This window comes from Alligator sinensis, unplaced genomic scaffold, assembly GCF_000455745.1.
Source record: "Alligator sinensis unplaced genomic scaffold, ASM45574v1 scaffold907_1, whole genome shotgun sequence".
NCBI classification, from domain to species: Eukaryota; Metazoa; Chordata; order Crocodylia; family Alligatoridae; genus Alligator; species Alligator sinensis.
Window position 1 is genome coordinate 341,694 of NW_005841925.1, and position 17,215 is coordinate 358,908.

The 17,215-nt window shown below is 48.7% G+C and overlaps 1 protein-coding gene across 1 annotated transcript in view; it reads left to right on the forward strand.

The window, feature by feature from the left end:
- The first annotated feature begins 225 nt into the window (after positions 1–225).
- SYT12 (synaptotagmin 12) overlaps positions 226–17,215 on the forward strand; it is a 68,042-nt gene continuing 51,052 nt past the window's right edge. The window contains exons 1-2 of the mRNA XM_006019178.2: positions 226–388; positions 16,318–16,378. Coding sequence (XP_006019240.1) covers positions 16,345–16,378 — 34 coding nt within the window. The 5' untranslated portion in view covers positions 226–388; positions 16,318–16,344. The remainder of the gene's footprint in view (positions 389–16,317; positions 16,379–17,215) is intronic.

Sequence of the window (17,215 nt, forward strand, 5' to 3'; positions counted from 1 at the left end):
GACTCCTGCAGTCAGGGGGTGGGCTTGAATGAATGCAGTGTTGGGCACTGCCACGCATCTCAGAGCAGCACCGAGTGAGGCTCAGCAGCACAGCGTGCGTGTGGATGGGAGCAGGGGAGCTCCACTTCTTCAACCTGGAAACAATCTCTTGGAAAAATCCATTCCTGCAGCCAGCTCATTCTTTTCCTCTTGGAAGGAGCAGCGGAGGAGAAGGAGGGGGGCTGGGGAGGGGACCAACCAAGGATGCTGATTTACAGGAGCCACTGAAGGCTCCCTTTGCTTCTGAGGGCTGCAGGGGGAATATGCCACAGGGGTTGGATTTGTAAGGAGCCTGGCCTGAACTGCAGAGTTTGCAGGTTATTAGTGCTGCACCAAACTCTGGGCTTGGGTAAGTGCCATGGGAGCGCTCGCTGTCAGTCTCAGCCTCCATTCACCTTAGCAGGCAGGAGCTGTCAGGATTGCTAAGGCAGGCATTTCCCCGGGGCTGCTGCTCGTGGGGTGCATGTGTTCTGCTGCATGCTGGCTTCTCTCTCTCCTCCTTTCCTCCCACCACCCCCAACTGTCCAGGGCTAGGAGCAGCCAGAGCTTCAGAAGCTTCCCTTTGTTGTGGAGGGGTCTGGTAGCTAAAACAATGGAAACTTTCCTGGTGTTATTGCTGTTCTGCGGGGCTTGTAAGTGTGGGACCCCCATCAGACTGCATGTCCTTGGGACTCACTGTGCCTCCCAAGCTGAAGGTAGCCTCCTCCTGAAAATCTCATTAGGATGTCGGAGCTTCATGTGTGGGACTGGTACTGGAGCAGAGGAAGCCCCAGGGCAGGAAATGGGGTGAGGAGCTGACTCCTGGGGCATTCATGGCTTTGAGTAGAGGAATCTGCTTGGAGGTGTATCAAAGACATGGAAAGCCTGAGAGTGTTAGGCTATCCAGCCCAAGAGCTGATGCAGGCTTCTCCTTGCCGGTCCAGTTTCAGTGCTTTGGCTTCCAGCGTACGCTGTGTGTACCACTGAGGCACAGAGACACCCTGCTCTCTGATGCTATGACTGCTCTAAGAGAGGCTTGCGGGGCAGTGGGGAGGGGGTTTTCCTTTTGTGGCAGGCATAAGTAGTAGTGTCTGCCTTTTCCTTGCCTTTAAGCCTTTTGTGTAGTTTTCACTCTACTTTGGGGCAATGTAGAGGCCACTGCTGCCAGGTACTGGGGTCATGGAGACCCACCACCATGGGGCACAAAGCAACTCTGATCTCTGTCAAATCGCCTTCATGAGGTCCAGGCAGTGAAGGTAAGGCGATGAAGGGGGTTGTTGATAGAGTTGCATGGGAGGGGAGGTAAAAATGAATACCAGATGCCAGACCTCTCCTGTGGAGCATTGCCTACAGTCGACTCCTACAACAGCACACTCCCAGGTTACACAGGATTGGATAGCTCAGTATTGCCTGGCTAGTTTGCACGGATCAGGCTGGTAATATCATGCGGCTACTGCTCCCAAGGGAGACTGTGAGAGAGCTTCAGCTCTGCTTTTGTTTTTTACCCTCCCAAGCAGTCAGGATCTGAGCATGGGATGGGATGCTGTTATCTGCCTAATGAATTCCCTTTGGCAGTTATTGTAGCTTTCCAGAGGGAATCCAGTCCCACGGCAGTGAATGCTGTAGGAATGCGGAGAGGAGAGATTAAGGTTGACTGTGTGTGGAAATGCATTGGGTTCATTCCTGTATGGGGTAGAGATCAAGGCAAAGCGGCTTGACTCAGCTTTCTCCCTACCCTCTAGGGCTGGCTGAGGGGCGGGTTCAGTCCCTGACCATTTAGACTGGTCCCGAGGCTGCAGTAAATTATCTGTGGGTCAGTGGCCCCCACAGGAGCCATCCCAACAGCTGGGGATGGCCAGAGTCCAACACTGCTCTCTGCATGCTCTCTTAGCCTGGGCACGCCCCCTTGCCTGGGAATCACAGGGGATGGTGGGATTTCCCAGTGCTTGGAAATCCACAGAAAAAAGCCAAGAGAAGCAATTCGATGGCCTTTTTTTTTTTTTTGAGCTGCTCACTTGGAATGAAGGGGATGAGACTGGGCTCTGTGGATGTGCTGTGTTTCAGAGCATGCTGAATATGGTTTGTGTGCATGTGTAGTACACGTATACTGGGGCTCTGCAAGTTGGCTCTCACTCACATGGATGCATGCAGGGTGGACCGTTTCAGCTGGACTGAAGGAAATGCAGATCCATTTTACTGAGACTTGCTAATGAAAGGGGCCAGCCTCTGGGATGCAGGGGGCGGGGGATGGTGGACTCAGAGCCTGGGGACTGAGGAACTCTCTTTTGCATTTGTGGGGCAGGGCTGGCTGCTGCTTTCAAGTCTGGGTGCCTTGTGCACCTGCTGAAATCTTTCCAGCCAGATCAGGGTTCCTCTGACAGGTCCCACCTTTGGAAGGAGGGAATGCTGTTCAGACAAGGGAGCAAGGGGGGCCTCCTCTCTGCACAGAATAGCTGCTCATTCCAGTCACATGTGGGTCTTCAGATCAGGGCTGGACAAACTGAGAACGTGTTCTCCTTTAAGATTCCCTCCAATGCTTCCAGCTGGTCTATTGAGCAGCTTTGGCTGTAATATGGCAGCACTTCATTTTCTTCTTGAAACCCACCAATGTGTTGTGCATTTTCTGAGGTACGATGCCCATCAGGAGAGATTCCCTTCTACCTCTCTGTCCCTCAACTAGCCAACCCTTTGCATAGCTCCACCTTCACTCCAGAGGTGAGTCACTTACTGCTGTGTCAAGGAGAGAGGACACATGGTGTTTCCAGAAGGTTAGTATCCTCTGAGCTATGTGACTGAGCTTTTTGTCTTGGGGACAGTCCCATGCTCTGGATTCGTACAGCACCTGACATAATGGGGACTTAATTTCAGTGGAGACCTCTAGTCATTGCCATAATAGAAATAATAATAATCGTGTTCATTAAGCAGGCCCAGAGTGCTTGATTCTCAGCTGTCCTCCTGGCCTGACTGCAAAGCACCTTCTGTGGGGGGGAAAAACCCTCTAAAAACACCTTGCATTGGAACTTACCACAGCTCAGCACCAGCAGTGTGATAAGAGTTAGTAATTCACATCATGGGCCTACCTGGTAAACCTCAGCAGCTCGCTGTGATAAGAGTGTGATAAGAGTTAGTAGGATAGCCTCATACTCGACCATGCCTTGTTTGCTTGAAATCTGTCTCTGGGACATAATGTGAGCTCCCTGATGTTTATGAGAAGTGCATGATCATGGGTGCATGTAGGACCTGAACTACACTGGTAATGTTGTCAAGCAGCCATGTTTTCCTCTGAAATGCTAACAGTGAATTTAGCACAGATGGATAAAAAGCAGTGGTGAGAGCAAGGCCTAGGACAATACCCACCACCCAGCTGTGTCCATGTCTTCTTCTCTGGCAATCCCTCACAGTCAAGGATGATTGTCTTCCATGAATGTCTTATCTGTGTGTCCAAAGATGGTTGATAAGGCTTATCTGGGATCAACAGACTCTTTTGCAACTCAGACATGTGTTTCTATGTGGGGAGGGTGGCTCCGGATTCTTGACTTGGTCCACAGCATGCTATTTCTTCCGCTCCCACTTTTCCATCTCTTGTTGTCTTCATAAGGTTTCAAAGTACTCCGATTCTTGCAGCAAACTCTTCCTCCATTTGGGGCAGTCCTGGGTGATAGTCTCCCACAAGTTAATGTTGATGTTGCATTTTTTTTTCAAGTTGAGGTGTTTTTTCTGCCCTGCTTTGGGGTACTTTCTCTGCCCTCCTCTTGAGCACATGCCTTGACTGACCTAGGAGAATAACATTTGCTTCAGGAGTTTGAAGTCAGACATCTGGATGATGTGGCTGGCCCAGGCAAGTTGATGTTAGATGGTCATCTCCTTGATGCTCATGGTTTTTGCTTGTGAGAGGATGCTAATGTTGGTGTGTCTGTCTTCCCACTGGATTCAAAGGATCTTTTGCAGGCAGCATTGATGGTACTTTTCCAGTGACTTGAGGTGTCTTCTGTATGTTGTCCACATCTCAGCTCCATATAGTAAGGTGGGGATCACAACTGCCTGATAAACCATGAACTTGGTTTTGGATCTGATGCCACAATCTTTGAACACCTGTTTCCTCAGTTGTCCGCAAGCTGCACTTGCACATTTCAGGTGATGTTGAACTTCTTCATCAATGTAAGCTTTCTGCAAGAGGTAGCTTCTTGAAGAGCATTGTGTCAGTGTACCTCCATCCTGATCTGCAGTGCTCCTGCTAAGAAGACGACTTTCCAAGACCCTGGTGCACCTCTATGATGACCTACAGGCTCCCCGTTGTGTTGGGATTAAGAAATACCATAGTGGGTCAGGTAGCGGGTCCACCTTACCTAGTATTTCACCTCTCAGCAGCAGTGTGTGGAGGGCAAAGGAAAGAGTATTGAAAGAGGACCTGTCCAGATAGAGGTGTCCCATGTCCTTCTCCCCTTACAGCCTTCAGCATTCAGAGGCCAAGGAAGTCCTCATTTGGAGGTTGTACATCTGTCATGTTTAATGCCTGTGATGGGCCGGGCCTATCCTGCATGGATTTGTCCAATCTCTTTTTGAACCTGGTTAACCCAGTGTTGTGCTGCCCGTCCCCTCACTATAACTGCCCTATGACTCCCTTCCTCCAGTTCCCTTCCTAGGCTTCATTGACAATTCCATGTCCTCGCACACCTTGTTGGCATCAGCTGGGGCAGAATCTGGACCCACCTTCTTCAAAATCTCAGGCCTCTACCACCTCAGCTAAAGGAGACACCTCGTTAACAACAGTAGTCTGAAGGGGTATAGGTCCCCTTGTATAACAGCTTTCCAAGTAGAATAGGCTCTCCAAAGCTGGATGGAAATTGTTTGCTTTGGTTCACTGAGCTTCGTGTTGAGATAGGTTAAATTAGGCTGGCACAGGTCCTGCCCTGGGTTTTACTTTGGATTTATGGTTTTTCCTGGTTTTCTTTAGAAGGGTTTGGGCAGCTCAAATGTTCTCCCCTGCAGAATGCCCATTGCTCTACACCAGGTGTTGGCAAGATATGTCCTACAGCCTGATCAAGCCCACAGAACCATTTAATCTGGCTCACAGATATGGGGCTTCAGAAATATTTGGCAATGGGGCTATGGTAGCAGTTGCTTTCCCCTGCCACCACGGGGAGAAGTGCTGGCTTGGGTGTCTTCTCCATGCCAGAGCAACTGGGCCCTATCACCCACCTTCTTGTGTCTGACCAGACCTGGGTTTTTCTAGTCCACAGCCTCAGAAGGCTGCTGACTGCTGCTCTAGAGCACAGTGGCTTTCACAAGAAGACCAAACTTGTTTCATCTGTGAAGTAGACTATACAACATGTGACCTCTGACAGTGGGAAAGGTGGGAGCATGGGAGAAGGGACTTCCCTTATCAGAGGAGAAGGACTTGAGCCATCTCATTTCAGTTTCTAAATTAGCTTCATGTCCAATGCTGCCTCTCAGCTGCCCCTTTGCACTATGTGTCTCATGTTATTTTAATCTAGGAGCCATCCCCATTAAACCTGAAATCAATAGGACATTCCAATCAATTCAGAGCTAACTGGCCAGAGCACTGAATCACACAGAGCTTCCTCTTGCCTCCCATCTCATCCTGTCTGCCTGCTTCTGTCTCTGTGATCTTGGAAATCACTGCTGTGGGCCTGTCTTACCCTAACAATCATTAAAGGGACAAGCACACCACTAGCAAGCAACTAATAAATGCACATCAAAGGAAGGTAGCAGCTTGCTGTATTGCATGGAGCTTCAAAAGGTTCCCTTTGTCAGTCAGATGATTATATGCTCACAGTTCAACCACAGCTTTCCGATCCTACAGCTTGGGAATCAATCAGCTCCTCTCCATTACAGTGACTAAGAATCTGGCCCTGTGTTTCCTGTGCTGACACCCTCTTCATGGTCTTTATTAGAAGGTATTTTGGTTGCACTATGTATGTGGAGCAGTGAGAAATCCCAGTGCAGCCATGGACAAGATGCTGGTGGTGTTTTGCAAAGCTGTAACCAAAGGGAGGCTTCTAGCTGAAATCTGCTTTCTGTCCTAGGTAGGAAGGAGTGGGAACAAGCCAGAGAACAAGCCCTAGGACATCCTTTTGACCAACTGTGGCGAAGAACAAGGCCATTCCTCCTTGCCCCTATCCTTCCTTTATTCTCCTGCCATTTTCATGGCCCTTACTGCTGTGTCCTCAAGTACCTGTGTGTAAAGGACAGCACTCACAGCCCTGGCTCCTTTAGCTATGTGGTGTGAATTTCAATTCCACCAGTGTCATCTGGAGGTGGCAAACACAAGGAAAATGTGTAGCTGGATGAGCCAGTGGTGTGTAAGGTTTTTTTCATGTTGCAGGTGGGGAAAAATGAGGAGCAGTAACTGAGTGGGTCCCTCCTAGGGCACAGAGAGACCCTATGGTGGTGGTGGGTGTGGGGTGATAGGTTCTGGAAAAGGGGATAGAAAACTGGGAGGTGGCTCCTGTTCTCTTCCTGCAGTACACTAATTTTTGATGTTTTGGGTCTCTTATACTTAAGGTCAGAAGTGTGTAATGGGATTATATGGCTTGTAGTATAGGCTGGGTGTGTGTGGAATGGATCTTCCTGTAAACTCTTTTGAATTTCATGTCTATTATATGCATAGTCAGTGGAAGGCCTGGGCTAGCAGGGCTTAGTCCCCCAAACTAATTTTGCAGTGACCAGCAACAGCAGCAGCACCATGGCACCGCCGTCCTGAAGCGACCAGCACCACTCAGCATGCAGCCAAGCCAATGCCCCATGTGCACTCAGCTCCACGTAGCTCCGCTGCTCCAGTGCCACCGCCACACCCCACCACCACAGCACCGTGTTCCTGTGCCGCCGCCTGCAGCACCAGTGCATGCTGGCCCTGCATGTCCCTGCAGAAGGGAGGGGCAGGGGTCAGACGGGCTTGCCCTGCACCACCTGCTGCACACAAAAGCAGCACAGTAGAAATATCTTTTAAGTTTTACTCCCCCCAATAATATTTTCTCCCACCACCTATGATTATATAACTGCCTGTGAATGCAGGGGGCTGGACTTGGTGACCAAGGCAGGGTCCCTTCCAGCCCTACTCTTCTGTGTTGGAAGGGTCTAGGGAGCATGCTGGCATCTGGGAGGTAGGGGTTGGAAGGAATGGATGTGTGGGTTGCCAGATGGAGCGAATGTTCAGTGATGGCCCATCAGGCAGGTGAGTGTATCTGTGTATCTGAGATGGTCAGCTCTGAGGCATACCGATCTCTCTGTTCTGTGTTTGTACAGCACCTAGCACACCAAGGTCCTTGGGCACAAGTGGGCTTTCTAGGCACTGCAGCAATATAAATACACCTTGACGGTGTGCTGAGGGCTAGACCCGCACGCCAGGGGCACAGGAGCAGGATAAATAAGAAGCTGAGCTGGTTGCTATATCACATCCCAGGCCTCTGTTCCTCCCCTGCAAGCAGACTGTAACTTCCCTGGCTCCACACTGTACAGCAGCTCATAAAGAAAACTAGCGATGATGCGGCTCCAACTGCCTCGTCTCCATTAGATTTTCATCTGCCTCCGCTGGCTCAGATGTCACTTTATTGAAACTGCTGGTGACACAAATTGTTGGGATTAAATGATGGGCCTGGTGGGGCGGCACTAGGAGCTATAACAATACCTCCTTCCCCACCAGCAACGCCCCAGAGGAGACCTTCTCCCTGCAGCATCCAGGCCCAAAGTCAAGCAGAACCAATGTCCTGCGAGGAATAGGCCCAAAGTGCCTCTTACTTGAAATAGAATCACCGCTATTAAAATCTGGAGCAGGCTGGGTCTTCAGCTGCTGTAAATCAGCAAAGCTGCTTGTGCCGGGGGAGCTTTGGCCCTTCAATCTTCAGGCTGCCTATTCAGTAAGGACAATCCTGCCTACGCTGCAGGAAAGGGAGCGGTAGGTGGCCCTGCAGACTTCTCTCTGCTGTAATCTCAGACTCTGTTTCAAGAGGAGGGATTTGAAAAGGAGATCTGGGAGGTGGAAAGGCAACTGGGTAAAGTGGCTGCGAGGAAAAGGATTTGATTAATTTAAAAGGCTCAGATCCCCCACAAGTACACATGTGCATGCATTTGTTCTCTTTCCCCCTCTTTTTTTCTCTTCCTCCCCTTATAATTAGCCTGCTCACTTAAGTCCAATATTATTTTTATGATCATTATTTATTTTATTTTATTGTTATTAATGTATGATCTTGCTTTACAGTTGTTATTATTTTTCTTGTTTTAAAATTGTTTTCCTGTGTCCTTCCAGAGGTGCACTGGAAATTTGTGTGACTTGCTAGCCTCTCAGTTTCAGCTGTTTGGATGAATGTTTTCAGTGCAATGATTTGACTTGAAAAAATGGAAAATGCAATTACTTGAAAAAAGGTCATGGAGGGGAGGGAGGGGCAGGTCAGGAATAGGGTTTGTTTGTTTTGGGTTTTTTTGCCAGAAATGTCAAGTTTTTCTGGGCAAACTTCTTTGGGAGGAGAAAAAAAAGACAATTTTTGAAGGAAAGGCAAATATCGTTTCAAAAGAAAATAGTTTTTCAGCCAAAAAAAGTTTCAATGGAAAATCCACCCCCTCTCCCCTGCCAGCCAGACTTGTGGCATTCATATGTTAACTTTGAATTATAGCTAAATGCCAACTAACATATTGGAGGTAAGAATTTTTGTGGGGAACATCTTTTATTATCCCAACCATGCCAGCTGGTTCAGGCTTAGATAAGCTTTTGCATATAGAGGACATAAGTGAAATGAGTTTTGCATAGTCTCAGTGAAATCTCTGGTGTATATTTGTCCTCCATACACAGACCTCCTACTTTGCTCAGCAGAGGAGTGCATGCAGCTGATTACATAAGTCTTTTGGCAAAGAGGGCAGGGCCTCACATTCCCTGCAATGACACCCCAGACTTAACCTGGCCATATTTTCTTTAGGCACTAGTGATGCCATCGCAACCTAAACTGCCTACTGGCCACGAACAGTTATCGGGCACCCTGCTTTGCTTCATGTTTTAGAGAAGGGCATCTCTTCCATTGCCTGCTTTGCAGATGACTTGACTTGATTGCTTTGTATTTTGGAAGTTGCTCCCCAAGCTGAAAGTACAGTTGAGAAAACCAAAGCCCAGTAGCTGTACTATGAGCATGCCTTTAGCTGTCAGCATTTTGTTCCAAAGGGCTGTCTGAGACTGAGGAGGTCAGGACAGCCCAGCCAGCAGCAGAAATGCACTTTCCTCATTTTGTCATGGGGCAGCACAGAATGGAAGAATGCTGTTATCTTCCCCCATAGATGAATTCTTGTCACTAATGATGTTCACTGACAATGCTGCAGAGGGGGCCTACTAAGGAGCTTTGCAGGGAGGATGAAGAAGCAGCAGGATCCTAGATGTGGACCCAGAAATCAGTCCTCTAGTCTCTGTGTTCTCAGGTACTTGGAGTCTGATTGGGAGAGATACTGGGCACATCTACACCATACATTTACTGTGGAGTTGCTTAATTTACTCTGCAGTAAACCTCTCAGTGTCTACATATGCAGTGCTATAAGGACAGAGTAAACTAATTAACTCCGCCACAGGTTAGTACTTGTAAACACAAGTACTGTCCTACAGCGGAGTTTTTTTTATTCTGCAGCAATCCATGTGTAGGCACTGACGGAGATGGCTGGGGCATGAGGGTGCTTCAGTGCAGGGGCTGCCTGCCGGCTAGCCTCCGCGCTGGAGTACCCTTGTGCACCAGTCAGCCCCTCTGTGGCATGTTGAGCTGGGCAGAGCAGCCCCGAGTTGGCAGGCTACCCCCCACCCCAGGCCCCCTACCAGCTGGGGCTGCTCTGACCCAGCTCAACGTACTGCGGTGCTGGGTGCACATCCAAACATGGCACCCAGGAGCATACCTGATATGCGCCAGAGTTTATTGCTGCACATTAACAGATGTGCCCACTGAGTACTTCAACTTGCCTAGTTTGTGACTATTACTTTAGGGGCCTGTAGGCTGATTTCTGGAGGGTCATGGAGTTAGCCTTCTTGAGGAAAGGGTTTAAGGAAACATTCATGAACTGAAAGAGGTTTGAGGTTTAGGGCCAGATCCTACTTAACCTATTAAGTGCCCAAGTGTGATTCCATTCCATCCTGTCCAAGTCATGAATTTGATAACGCACCTTCATCTCGGCCTTAAAACTAAGTCACAAAAAACTATGAGGCTGGGGGGTGGGGGGAACCCACCTCTTGCATAAGCATTTTTTCAGGCACTTTAGCAGGATGGGATCGGATTCAGTCCTTTTGTTTGTTGGCATCTTCCAGCGAGCTGCACCAGCCTTTTTACTAACTCAGGTGTTTTGATAAGGACTTTTCACCTGTATTGGATAAAGCTTCTTAAAAATATTGTATTGTTCTGATTATAAGCCTACCTTTGTTTCCTCCTAAAAAAAAATTTAAAAAAAAGCATAAAAATCTCACTCGCTCCACTCTAAGTGGGATCAACCTACCACTGGGCCCAGTAGCCTTGACTTGCAGTACTTTTGTGCATGCAGTAAAAAATACTGAGTTGAAATCTTTTTCAGTGCAGCTTTTATTTTAGTATGCTTAGTGTTCTTGGCCATTCGACTCCCTGGTGGGGTTCTGTAAGAACAGCGGCAATGCATCTGTTTAGTTATCACTTATCAACTTATACTCCGGGGGGGGGGAGTTACTGTTCCTATAGCTGAGCCTGAAAATGTGGAGTCAAATGGTATGAAGGGTTGACTTGTAACTGGAATAATATGGTAAGTGCAGAGTTGTGATTATGTATCATTGTGCAAGTTCTCCCTAGATGCAGCAGTCTCCTTGTCCAGCAAGCTACCTATGGCAGGAAAAGTTCTGCTGGTGGGGTAAATAGCTCTTGCTGCAAGAATCTGTTTGCTAGAGATGGCATAATCTATATTTTGTAATGACTTGGAAATAAGGATGATCCCCTACTGAGTAGCAAGTCATATATTGTCCAGAATAGAACCATCTAGACAGCCAAAATGAGAGTGAAATAGGAGATGCAGGAAGAGAGAGCTGAACAGTGCAGGAGCCATGTATGCTTAAATAGATTGGAAAACGGGGCAAGGGGAGTAAAAAGTAGGGGAAAATAGAAAAGCTATCTTCACAGAGACCTGAGGCACAGAGAAGGTAACTGCCTGGCCCAAGTCTGCAGTAGATCAGGGAGTAGAACCCAAGTGTCCCTGGCACCCAAACTCACAGATCTCATCCCCCTTCAGCCTCATGCAACCACCCTATGAAATATCCAGCCTCCAAGCTCTTATTGCCTCACTTGCCTCTCAAGCTTCTACTGCGGCTCGGATACAATATCAGTTAGTGTGATGATTTCAGTCCTGCTTTGTATCACCAAATTGTGCTAACCCATTGGGAGAAAACTGAGGGCTTCTATCACTCTCTGTCCACAGGGAGGAACCCAGTCTTATGGCTATGTAGTAATGGAGTTACAGCACTTCTCAGAGGCATCAAAAAAGACCAGAGCCTGTACTGTGGCAGGTGCTGTACCCTTGTAATAAAAGGTAGTCCCTTGCCACGGATATCTTATAGTCTCTATTTTGAACTTGGCACAACATGTATGGAAACATACAGCTTGAGAGGGAACAGGGCAACTTATTGGTCGCACAGCTACTTGCTATAGGTATGTGCACTTGGAAGATTAGGTCCAATACTTTCTTTTTTCAAGGAGAGCAGAGCACAGGAGTGTTGTTGGCTCAATGGGTGTAGGCTCCACAAAAGGAGTCATTGGAGATCTTCCATGTACTTATACTGCCTCTGAATTACAGTAGGGAGTGCCGCGGAGAAATATGGCATATGCATGGCATGGCAGGGCCCCCTGGCCTGACCCACATCCTGCTCCACAGCCGTGGGCTCTGTCCCCAGCTGACGCAGCGGGAGCAGCAGCCAGAGCAGGATGTGCTGCCTCCTAAGCCCGGGTCAGGAGCCATGATTGCCCCCACCTGCAGCTCCATGCTGGAGCTGGAGCCGGTTGCGCAGGACCCTGCACAACATCACCCCATGGCTGAGCAGCACTGGGCATGCAGAGCCACTGCCCTCTGGGTGCATGTGACATGCACTGAGCTCCAGGGGTGGCCCCTTGCCCTGCTGCGGCTCTGTCTGGGTCCAGCAGTACCCAGCAAATGTACAGGATCACAGCCGGGTCAATCTGGGACCTGGCTGTGCTGGGGCTGCCCCACTGCTGACAGGTCCCAGCCACACATTGCACCCTGCTCCGCTTCCTGCTGCCAGTGGCTCTGGCTACTCCCAGGGCTCCAGGGCGGTTGCACCCAGTGCCCCATCCAGTACCCAGCAGCCACAGCCCATCACATTGCACATACCTGGCCCAGCCACCAGTTTCGTCCTCACCAAGTTTCCCCTCCACCCCCCTGTACCCACCCCCAGGCATCCAGGGGCCCTTGGGCCTGGGCCTAGCTGACCCATGCATTAACCCGCCTATGGCCTGATCCACAGGATCACCTTATCCTACCTCCCACACAGTAGAGTCAGTGGAGTAAAGGTGAACAGGAGGGTGTTGGTTTGGTGGGACAGCTTGGGGATGGTGGAGAAAGGACGTGCCAATGTTTGTAAAAGGAACAAACAAGTGGGGCATCAGGCTGGCATTGCTGGCAGAGCACAGGATGTGTAGGCAGTGGCACAAGAGACAAAGTTGGAAAGGGGAGGTTAAAATAGAGGCCCCAGGGGGCCTGAGGGATAGATAAACTTTCAAGCTACTCTGTGTGGCTCTTCTCACTTCCAGTCTTCCACCCTCAAACTCCAACCTTCAGCAATTGGCTGCGGGGGGACCCCAGGGGCCCCCAAATCCAGAAGGCACCAGTCGCCGAACTGGGGTGGCACTGGGGGGGGGGGGGGGGGGGCAATGCACTCCACAGCGGACCTGGAAGTGGACCAGAAGTGCTTCTGGTCCACTTCCGGGTCTGCTGCTGAGCGCACTGGGGAGCCCCCTGCACTTCTGTGGGACACTCCATGCACCCCAGCATCACAGCGGTCATGAGCCGCCTACTACCTAGAGGTATGTAGAAAAAACATTTAAAGTTGTGTCTATGTCCAAATCGCTGAATCTATCCAAATCGATTTGGAGGGTGCTGATTCAATTCGGAGAGATTAAAGGGTCCTCTGGTTTGATTTGGAGATTTGGCCACCGAAACAGGCCGAATCTCCACTGAATTGAACTGGGGACTGAAGCTTTGCACAGCCCTAGCGCCTAGCCCTTGTGAAGCTGAGCAGAGCAGTAGGAGAGCAGATGAGGACTCGGGCCAAATCTCAGCTGTGCATATGTGGGCCAGTGTGTGGCATCACAAAGAGGAGAACACAGAGGAGACGAGACCTAGGCAGAGTCTCTGTTCCACGCTGAGGGCAGACCCTCTCCAGGGCAGCTGTCAGTCGGGAAGAAAAGCCTGGTATTCTGATCTGGTACATTTGTTAGTCCAGGAGTCCTTGGGATGATTGGAAGTGGGAGGAGTCCCTTACAGAGATAATAGGGGCAATATAAGAACTATATGGAGTTCTGGATACTGGAGGCCCTCTATGAATATTCAGAGCTACTCAAAAAAAAAAAAAAAAGAACAACATGTTTCATGAAATATGAGGGAAAGAGCCAATGTTTTTATGCCAGCCAAAAGAATTGTTAAAAATGTATTCTGTTGGAAAGCATAACCTGCTCTCAGGTGAAAAAAAATGAGGGGGGGTGGTTGCCACCAAAGCAAGAGCACTGAGAATTTGTTGCTTTGGGATTTTCCTGTTTAAAACACAAACATCTTAAGCCAAAATTAATTTTCTTTGCATTAAAGTTGAAAACCCTTTTTTTTTCCCTGAGAGGTTGAAAAAAAAAATCTCTGACAAAAAAAAACACCCCCAAACCCCACCCCAAAACATTGACTAATTCTACAGTCAATCACCTCTGTGCTCCACTGGATTTACAAGCCATCATGTAATAAGTGGAAAACACAGTTTTCGATACATCAGCCAGAAAAGCGTCCAGTTGTCTGGATAAGGGCTGCAGAGTGTGTGCAAATGAGAAGAATTTGAACCTAAGCCCATATGGTGGAGTAATAGCAGCTGCTAGGACTGAGAGACTCAAGAGTGGGAGTTAGTGTGTTAATTTGAAGTCAGAAGGCAGGGTAAATATTAGGGCTGTGCGAAACCGTTCAGTTTTGACTTGCGTTTTGACAGAGCAGTGTTTCATTTTGATTCTAAACTGCTGTTCTGTTTAGTTTCATCAAAACAGTTTCACTGTTTTGATGCTGTTTTGACGTTTCGCCCATAGGCTATAATGGGGAAGTTCAAACAGCCTATAACTTTGTCATTTCTGGCCTGATTTGGATGAAACTTGGAGGGATGGTAGCCCCTTCTGAGGGCATGAAACCTGCCAAGTTTCAAGGAGATATAGGTGCAGGGGTTTTAGGGAAACTGCACCTCAAAGTCTTCAAAACAAAAAACTCATGTCATGTGTATGTGTTAAGCCACAGTGGGGTCAAAATTGCAGGCATGCTAGCCCCCTCTGAGGCCATGAAGCCTGCCAAGTTTCAAGGAGATAGGTGCAGGGGTTTTGGGGAAACTGTACCTCAAGCTGCTGACAAGCAAAACTCATGACATGGATGACAGTGTGTGTGTTAAGGTGCAGCAGGGTGAAAGCTGCAGGCCTGCTAGCCCCTGCTGAGGCCACAATACCTGCCAGCTGTCAAGGAGATCAGTACGGGGCTTCTGGGTTCTGGGGCCCTGCACCTCTAGCTGCTGCCAGGCAAAACTCATGATATGGGTGGGTGACACTGTGTGTGTGTTAAGCTGCCCTCACTCAACTGACACCAAGGCAGAAAGCAGGGCAGTTCAAACAGTGCTGCCTTCTTTGCAGTTTTCCCATCCCTCCCCCAGAGCACTGGATTGGAAGAGACCTCAGGGAAGGATGACAGTCACTGGCCAGCTACACAGTCAATAATGAGAGCACTCCTTCCCCCCATCGCTTTGCCCCTCTTCCCCCTTCCCTTTTCTTACTTTACTTTCTGTTTCCCTGTGGGCAAGCCCAGCTTGAGCTTCGAAACTCAAAACGTTTCAAATTTTCAAAATGTTTCGACTTGCCTCGTTTCGTTTTGAGGCCGTTTCGAAGCTCTCTGTTTCGTTTTGATTTTGCTGTTTCAAACTCAAAACAAGTCGAAACAGTGTCAAAACTAAACTGCCGGTGAAATTTCGCACAGCCCTAGTAAATACCTTATAGGCTAAATGAGAGAGACAGAGCACAAGATGTTGTTTACTCGAGTTCACTTCATCTGATGCTGTGTTGGAGAGGATCACCAACCTAATTACAGTTTACAGACCTGGCACCTTCAGTTGCCTCATACCCTTTCCCTCCCCTACCACCCCTGGCATGTATTCAAGAGGAATCCAGTTTTAGGTCCAGAGCATCCTAGACTGTAGGACTCCTTTACAAAGCCTTGGTTTAGCCCAGCATGCAGATCTCAGTGTAGGCTTGCCTTCCCACCCCCTGGAAATTTTGGCGGTGCTGGACTCCAGCATTGGATTATAGGAAGCTCATTCAAGGTGCTGCGTGTCCCTACAATCAGGCCACACTAGTGTCTCTGTTGGCAGGGCCTGGTGCTGTGCTTCAGAGCTCTGTCCTGTTTTTGGTATAGCCTCCTACCCTGGGCACCTAAAGAAGGTGTCACTCAGCTGAGCTGGTAAAATTGGAAAAACTCTTGTTGTGCTAGTCAGCCTGGGCTGGTCCGGCCTGTCCTCTCACATCTTCCCCCCTCCACAGAGTCCTTTCCCCAGTCCCTTACAGACATGGCAGCAGGATAGTGCTGCCTGACTGAGGGGAGGGTGTACCAAATGACATTTTCCCCTCTAAGTGCACCACCCTAATGGACACCAGCGCTCTTCCATATGCATCCACAACCCTCCCTGGCAGATCCCTGCCCCTGGATTTGCACTGCTCTCACCTGGTCATGCTAATCACATTTGCAACATGAGAGGGAACCTAAATTCAGTGACTGGTGGGAGACAGCTGCCCCGTCCCCTGGCCCAGGTTCAATCCCCTACCCTCACCTTGGGATCCTGGGGTCCTGGCATTGCCCAGGTGCATACGTGACAACTAATGTACAGCAATCTTTAGCTCCTTAAATAATGTCAATAAGACACGTCTTCCTATCTGCCAGACTGGAGTTTCTTTCTCTGCTCAGCCGTGCTTGTCACAAGATAATCTTTCTCATCTCCTGTGTGTGTTCAGTAAAGAAAAAGGTTTCCCATGTGCCTGCTTTCCTGACTATTTCTGTTTTGTGTTTCAGGCAGCCCTCTAGCTGAGGCTATTGGCCATGGACAGTAACGCAGCTGAGTATCATACCAGCGGTAAGTATCTCTAAATAGACTCCAGTCTGTCAGAGACATCTTTTGCAAATGATATGAGTTGCAATTCTCCCTGCTGGATGGAAGATGAAGTGCTTCCATCTCCACCAGTTTCAAACAGCATATGGGAAGGATGCAGCAACTGTTCATGTTCCTAAAAGAACTATGTATCCAAACTATTATACACATGCTCAGGGGGGGGGATGTTTTAATTAGAGCGGCTCCGAGAGAACAAGCTTTAGTTAAAGTCTCCCTGCCACCATATTGAGTATGGGGACACTGATGCACAAGATGCGAAGGCTGGCTGGAGCGCAGTAATTATCATGATTAATTGAGTCTGGTCCAATGCATTGTAATTACAGTGTGTCGCAGCAGCCTCCTGGCTCATGTATAAGCACCCAGTGATTCTCAGCCAAGATGACATGACATCCTAGGGTGCCATGAGATCCTTTTAAGGGTACCACACAATATTAGCACTGTTGGATGCACAAATGCCTGCACACAATTCACAAGATAAACCCAGAGATTTCAAAGAGGAATCCATAGTGTCAAAAACATTGTGCCTTGTTGTGGTCCTTCTGAGTTCTTTGCAACAAAAAGAATTGCTCTATTTTTCCATAGTCAAAAAATGAGTGAAAGTGAAGAATTGGTGTTTTTTGAGGGATGCCTTGAGCCTAATGAGGGATGCCTTGAGTTTAAAAAGGTTAAGAACCATTAGTATAAACTTTTGGAAATCATTTCTGCAGGCCATTATTGAGGCAACTGGCTTCGTTAACTGTATCAAACAGGGGTTTATAATGGAAAAAATGTAGTGGAAGTGAAGTTAAGGCTGCAGGAATG